The sequence below is a fragment of the Aquarana catesbeiana genome, linkage group LG01, assembly GCF_042186555.1.
Source record: "Aquarana catesbeiana isolate 2022-GZ linkage group LG01, ASM4218655v1, whole genome shotgun sequence".
NCBI classification, from domain to species: Eukaryota; Metazoa; Chordata; class Amphibia; order Anura; family Ranidae; genus Aquarana; species Aquarana catesbeiana.
The window spans coordinates 337,290,741-337,298,739 of NC_133324.1; the positions used below are offsets into that span (position 1 = coordinate 337,290,741).

At 38.5% G+C, this 7,999-nt stretch overlaps 1 protein-coding gene across 1 annotated transcript in view; it reads left to right on the top strand.

The window, feature by feature from the left end:
* NFATC4 (nuclear factor of activated T cells 4) overlaps window positions 1-7,781 on the top strand; it is a 144,983-nt gene extending 137,202 nt beyond the window's left edge. The window contains exons 9-10 of the mRNA XM_073631813.1: window positions 344-1,489; window positions 4,475-7,781. Of these exons, the coding sequence (XP_073487914.1) occupies window positions 344-1,489; window positions 4,475-4,530 (1,202 nt within the window). The 3' untranslated portion in view covers window positions 4,531-7,781. The remainder of the gene's footprint in view (window positions 1-343; window positions 1,490-4,474) is intronic.
* Window positions 7,782-7,999: the final 218 nt, after the last annotated feature.

A 7,999-nucleotide genomic window follows, 5' to 3' on the forward strand; every position in this document is an offset into this window, starting at 1 on the left:
GAGGTTCCTGGCCATCTGTGCAATACTATTGCACAGAGTGGGTAAGTATAAGATGTTTATTTTAGGGAAAAAAAAGCCTTTAGGACCACTTTAGGATGGTATTCATGTAGTATCTGTACACTTCAGCATTTTTTTTATAAGTAAAAGTGAATGGCATAGGAACACTATGACAGAAGAACATATGTGCATAATAAATTCTTGTTATTTAACACGTATAGAACCTAATATTTGTACATACATTTTACAGACTTTTTTTCTATTGTATATGATTAGTATTTTTTTCTCTTTTTCTCTTTTTTTTCCGTCTACTTTTCCCTTTCCTCTTAATGCTTCTTCTTTGCAGTCATATTTAAAGAGGAACCTCTTCCTGAGATAGCCTTACATAGGTTTCCCTCTGCCCCTCTCCCTCCCCCTTGTCATATCCCTTTAGATCCAACGCAAATAGACTTGTCTACAACCTTTGCCCCTCATTTACCATCAAACTTACCTGAAACTCCCATGGAGGTGTCTCCTTATTATACATCTTCACACCAGGAAAAAATATTCCCAGGTACTCCAGACTGCGGTATAGGAAGTAGTTCCTTTTTGGGGTGCTACTTTAATCCCCCAGTAGCTTCAGAGTTTAAATCTCCCATCCCCTATCAAGAGAACAATAGTGATGTTTCATTAACGTTGCCCTTTCAATCAAACACCAGCTCTCCTCTTCCACCAAGTCCAGTTCCCTGGTCTCCACAGCCGTGCTCTTCCCAATCTTCATGTTCAACTACATTTAGTGGATCCTTGCTTTCCCATTTAAATTCAACCAGTAAAATGGAGGAGAGAGGTACAGGTCTACATCAGAACTACCCTTCCTCCCCTATTTTACCAAGTCTAGATTTTGAAACAAATGTACATCATTTTGTCCCAGATTATCAGCAATACCCAGCCTGTGCTCCTCCCACGTACACCACATTAGGTGAAAGTAGGTCCCTAGAGACAATGCAAGCTAAACTTTCTTCCACATCTCCAGAAGTGGCCATAGGAGAACCATGCACTACTAATCAACATTTTACTGCAAACACAATGTCCAATCATCCTGTAAATCTAACACAAGCATTAAACTCAAAAAACGAAGATGGGTCTGTTAATCATTCAGAATTTTCTGTGCCCAAAGAGAACAATGTGCAACAAGCATTTTCTACCCCTTACCAAAGCTTGACCAACTGCACCAGCCAACTTACCAACCTTTGCCCTTCTACACATCCTGCTCCCTTATCTTCACCTTCTTCCCCACTCATTGCTAGTGCTGCAATTCCTAGTCAAAAAGGATTATGTGATGTTTCATTGGACATGTCATCAAATCAGACTGAGAAAGATACTTGTTACCAGGAACATTCTGAAGAATATGCTAAATCTTCCAGTAACGAGGAAAGAGATTTGGGAAAGGAAAGCCAAGGGTTTGAAAGCCCTTTCCATTCTATTCCGATCCAGGGGATCACACTGGAAGAAGGTACGATAAACGTTAAACCTGCATTGGTTTATATAATTACAAATAGTTTTAAATATGGTTTCAAGTGTCTAAATCAATGGGAGGTAGTTTAGATGAGGAAAAGATGATCCGCACTCCGGTGATTGCTCTTAAAAGTGTAATATTTATTGACAAGCCACAGTGACCAAACGCAAATGAGAACAGTTGACGTGTTTCAGCCTATAAGGCCTTAGTCAGGTAGTTTAGATGATCTTGAGATTGTAGCAAAGACCTTTTGCTACACAGCAGTTAGATATCCGGTTATCCTAGGACTAGGGATAAGCCGAACACCCCTCAATTCGGTTCGCACCAGAACATGCGAACAGACAAAAAATTTGTGCAAACATGCGAACACCGTTAAAGTCTATGGGACACGAACATGAAAAATCAGAAGTGCTAATTTTAAAGGCTTATATGCAATTTTTGCCATAGAAAGTGTATGGGGACCTGGGTACTGCCCCAGTGGACATGTATCAATGCAAAAATAAGTTTTAAAAACGACCGTTTAATAATGCTTAAAGTGAAACAATAAAAATGAAATATTCCTTTAAATATCGTGCCTGGGGGGTCCCCTTAGTCTGCCTGTAAAGTAACGCATCTTTCCGATGTTTATTACAGTACCGCAGCAAAATTAAATTTCTAAAGGAAAAAAATGTCATTTAAAATTGCTTGCGGCTTTAATGTATTGTCGGCTCCCAGTAATATAGATGGAAAACCATTGAAAAAAACAGCGTGCAGTCCCCCCCCCCAGTCCATGCCAGACCCATCAGGTCTGGTATTAATATTAAGGGGAACTCCATGCCAAGATGTAAAAAAAAATGGTGTGGAGTTCCCCCCTAAAATCCGAGCAAACAGCCATGGCAGGCCAGGAGGGGGGGGCGAGAAAGTGCCCCCCCTCCTGAACCATACTAGGCCGCTTGCCCTCAACATGAAGAGGGTGCTTTGGGGTCCCCCCTTAAGCGCCTTGTCCCCACTATTTATGGTGCCACTGCTGTGTCTCAGCCAATCGGGAGGAGTGTTCTGGACGGCTTAGATACTCGTGGACATAGGGGGTGCTGGGGAGGCTTCTGCACACAAGGTTTTTTATCTTGATGCATAGAATTCATTAAGTTAAAAAACCTTCTGCCTTTACAACTCCTTTAAATATAAAACTATTAAACAATATGCATTCAATAGACTAGAAAATATTTTCAGATGTAAACCGTCACATATATCCAGTGAAGTGAATAGCCTCCGATGATACACAGAGATGAAACAAATCTCACTACATAAGTTTAACATGTATGTCTGCTGTCTTCAGCTTTATATATTCTTTAGAAAGTTCACATGTTAGAGATTTTCTCTTCCTGTTCAGCACTGGGAGTGGATTCTTGGCATACAGCCAAGACAGCTGATTGGAGGAAAGGCACACACCCCCACTCCACGTAGACAGAGACTTGCAGAGCCGGGCTGTGACAAGGCAAGCTCTCTGCAAATCTATTTATAGCAACCTCCCTCAACACAAAATTCAGGCTGGTTTTATCTTGGTTGACAGAGAACTTATCAGAAGTTATCATGCTGATAACAGAAGAACAGAGCAGTATAAAGCCACGGGACTTAGGGCTTTTAAGAGAGCTAAGAAAACATTGCAGATATATACTGTATGCCCAGCTCAGATTTCATGAAATCGGGTTTACATCTACTTTAAAGTACCAAACTGTGTTTCTAATTATGATCTAAACACCAGCTATATTTTTGGCCAGTGTAGTTGTACAAACTGCATGATCCAAAACCAACTACAATGCTCTTTTGGATTGCTACAATTGATAGCTTTGACATACACTGCTTGACTTGTGTAATGATTGTTATAGAATGTCATTATTAAAGGTCTATTTATGTGTAACCTAAAAGAGCTTTTTTGGGTTGCCTCGATCGTTCTGCAGCTGTCCCCTAATTCAACATACTTACATTGATTAATCAACTGGACAATGTGGTGTTATTAAAAAGCAACTGAACTGTGGAAGCTGTGCCAATAAAAGGCAAGTAACAGCAAAGGACTTTCTCCATTACTGAGGTAGGGTGACCATCTTGGCAAGGCAGGGCTTGTTTCCTTATGTCAGTACTGCACCCTCTGATGACTAGTGGGGTTATGATAAAGAAACAACAGAAGAGATGAAGAAAGCACAGGAAAATCTTTGCACTCCAGGTCCTCAGATGCAATTTCCTCTCCAGCAAGGAGAACAGTAAGCGGCACAGATGTGACATTGACTCACTAGATCTGGAGTGAGATTTGGCAAAGGCACAGTACCTTAGATGACATTACACTGCAGATATACTGTGAGGCTACAGAACAGGGGTGCCTAAACAAAGTCACATGCCAGGAAATTCACTGTTTTTTAAGGAAATTTTTAACAAAAGGGTAACATTTTAAAAGTACTGCTTATGCAAAATTAAAACCTCTATAAGATAGCTAATCTACGCTATTTGAGTTCAGGTCCACTTCAGTGCAATATGTCATCATCCAAAATTCACTCTGCAGGTCAGTTGGCGCAGTTTTGACTGATCGTATAATTGTGTAATTAAATGTGGGTGGGTTTTGGCTGACCTTTTAGTTTAGAATTCAATACCTTTTAGGTATAGGATCCTTATCGATTGGAACAGAACTATAGAATGAATTCCCTTTATATTTAAATAGAGAAATTAAATTTCATCTTACATTTGTTGTTTAATATATTTCATATATTTAATATATCCATTAAAAATGAGTTACATTTGCCATGCCAATATGAACATTGTTCATTTTAAATACTGTATGATCATCACATATTATCAAATGTAGATTTTTAGAATGCAGGAATATATATCTGTGTAAAGTATTTTGTATATCTGTGAGTTGGTGACAACAGAGCTACCCAAGTATGTCTAGTCTGTGCCAAAGGAAATTACTTACATGTTGCAGCTTACTTTGTTTCTTTCTTTCCACTGCAGTAAGTGAATTCATAGGTCAAGACCTACACCGTTTTCCAGAGCCGCGTCAGAATTAAAACATGGCACCTAATCAAGAATAACAGTTGTCTAACCATCCCAGAGAAAATACACATTTCGGCAGCAAATGCATCCAGAGCAAGCTTTGGATAATTGTGGAGCAGCAGAATATCTACATTCTTCAGAAGTATAAACCAACTACTGAGAGTAGATGCTCACTAGCAGGATATGTTCCATTTTCTGCCTTATTTTGGAATATTTTACATTTTCAACTTTTCTGTAGCATAAAGCATTGTATTTGTTCATGTAATTGATATGATGTGACTGTCAAACAGTCTTTTGTATATAACGAGGGTACCTGCAATGAACCTCCACTCTCCGATACTAGTAACATTTAAACATGGCTCTGTAGTTACTTTCCAGTCTTTCTGTATGAAATCAAATTTTCCCAATTAAAAATGACAGCCATAACAGATTTTAAGATCTGACAGATGTTTTAAGATCTGATTCTTTCTCCAAATCATCATAGGATCAGAACCATAAAAACCTCCGTGCCTACGTCACATCAAATAGATCGCATTATCCGATCCAGTTATAACAAGCAATAGCCTTTTTCATGTAGATGCATGCAGAAAGAATTGTTCTATTTGTCTGTAGAAGCATGCTCTTCCTTTTATTTTTCTATTACACACTGGCAGCACAAGTTTCCATCGTGCCAAACATGTGTTGATATGGAATACTGACCAACAGTATTTTTTATCAAGTTCTAGTTATTCTAATGCATGGTTGGCCAACAGGTCATACACGTCATCATGCTGGCCAACATAGTCTTTGTATGCAGTAAATATTAATTTTATCAACTGCTTTCTGCGGTGTTACCTCTCTTTTAATCAGCAGTTGCATAGAGAAGAATCACACCCAAACTACAGTGATTTCCTTGTTAATAACTATTCAAAATTGTACATAAATCCATGCGTTATCAGTCCTCATGGAAGACCAATGCTCCATCAGCAGGGAACTCAAGGAACAGGTCAGTTGCTGACCCTATAAGATGACATAAAAAGGCTTGCTTTTCTCTGTTTTTTCTATGCACACCCTCATTGTTGGATGTCAGATTATTTTTCTCAGGTAACAAAAACAGTTGCAAAGGGCCAGTGTGGTTCTCATAAGTTTTGATTGCATTTTACAGTTTTTAGGGGGCTTATTCTTTGTTTAGATTTGTTATTCATCATAACATGAGACTGGAATATACTGTGCAGTCTCACCTTGTTTGAACTTTTTGAAAAACCCCAGTTTGTCTTTGTAATACCCACGTTAGGAGATGAATTGCACTTAGACTACATTTTCTTTAGCTTCAGCAATTCTAAATCCACTTATGTAGGACTTATGTCTTTCCTGTGCTACTGAAGCACATTACGTAGCCATTGTATCGTTTGTAGCTTTTGCCTATTCTTCATCCATTCTCAGTTGCATCCTGAGAAAAGCCATGGTGGAGTGGAAAATCCAGACTGGGCTCATGTAATCAGATATCGGTGAAGTACAGTTTGGACAAAAACTGGATGGAGCATCCAGAGGAAACACACAAACACTAGGGAAACATATTATGGGTGTTTCTATTCTAATTAATACAGGAAGTCTGGTAAAATGTAGATCCTTGCACGTAATAAGGCTGATTTACTAAAGGAATTGAGGATCTCCACAAAACGTATTAAAGTGTAACTAAACCCAAGACCGTGCATTCATTATATCTGGTCTCCCACAGTACACAGAAAATGTAAATGTAAATATAAACTGCTAAATACCTTTTTTCGTCAGCAGTATATAGCAGTCTTGTGACTTCTATCAGTGTCTGATGAGAGCTTGTAGGAGGAGTTTTCATTCTCCTCTGACTGTCCTTTTTGGCTGCATGACTCCTGACCTTCTGTCTGGACAGTGCTGATTGACACTGTGCTGATCATATACACCCTTCCAAGAAAAAAAAAAAACTCTCTAGCAATACACACCAAACTGAGCATGTGCAGAGTGCCCCCAAGGCTCTGTACTATCAGGAGATGGATTGGAGACTGTGGAGGGGGGGGGGGGGGTTAGGAGAAGACAGGATCAAACAGCCTTTTTACACAATGCAGAGGATTAACCCCTTAGGTTTCACAATGAGTATAACAAGCATGCTTTACTGCATATACAGACTGATTTTACTGGGTTTAGTAACACTTTAAATATTCCCTTCAGTTATCCAGTCAAGTGAAAAGCAATTTCGTGTTTGCTTATTTTATCTGAACATGGTTATTAAAAGCCAACATGACTGGATAAGGCAGCCCATAGATGATTCATTTTTGTTTGTTCAACCACACATTCGAGGTGGATGAGGGAATTCTCTTCCCTGAGCCTTTGTACTCTGACAGCAGGGAGTCTTCCACGCAGTCAGAATACACTGATCAGGATTGTTGGCTATAGCCCGTGGCGCTGATAAGCAGAAATTTTCCAACAGGGCAGTTGTACAGATGTCGATCATAAATTGACTTCTGTACAACTACCCTGCTCAAACATGGATCAAAATTCGGCTGGTGCCTGCTGAACTGACTAAATTTGATCCATGTATGGCGAACTTAACTGAAGTTAATATTTACAGAATTTATTGTGTGGAAATCCTAAACTCCTTACGTAAATCACCCCAATAATGTCTAGGTTCATCCCTTCCAACATATACTATGTCATGCAGATTGACAGCAATCTCGTTTTGGAATAAAACTGGTAAAACTCCAGTTGCATTATTACATGTTAATTAGGAGGCACGGCCATACACAAGAACAGAAAATCTAACCTTTGTGCTTATGCTTGGCAATAAGGGGTTTTAAATCAAAGAGACAAATTTATTTTTTACAGAAATGGTTCTAGATTTCCAAACATTTTATAGAGAAATTGATGCAGCTTCTTTTTAAAGAACAAGTACAAGTAAAGAAGAATTACTATGTAAACTAAATGAAAACAAGAGCCAACAATGCAACCCTGTATTTAATTTTGCTCTGTTGAGACCAAAAAAATACCAAAAATGGTGTCTGAGATACAAAGGTTTACCTATAGTGGCCTTCAGGGAATTACAGCACTGTGCTACTTCCATTGTCCCCTTGTGTAATGCATATGACCACAATGCCTTGCCCAGTGTAGCACTAAGTTTTACAGATAGGTCTTCTGTATCTCTGCCCCAGCAAATGATTTATCACTATTTATGTATCTATTATTTTTATATATGCCAGTCTGGCAATTGGTAAGTTTGTATTTTGCTATCAGTCTAATAAAGAGATTGATCATTTTTGTATGGTCCTTTATTGAATGTTTTTTATTGTATTTACTTATTCTGAATTTAGTAGTTGGGATGATGTACTTTTATAAAACAAGATAAAACACAAAATTGCAAAATTCATCTCTATCGGGGGTTTAATGCAAGATTTAAAAAAAGGAAATTCTAGTCATGCCTTGCATTAAATTTTTCATATTCTAACTAAAATGACTTTTTAAAAAAAGTTATAC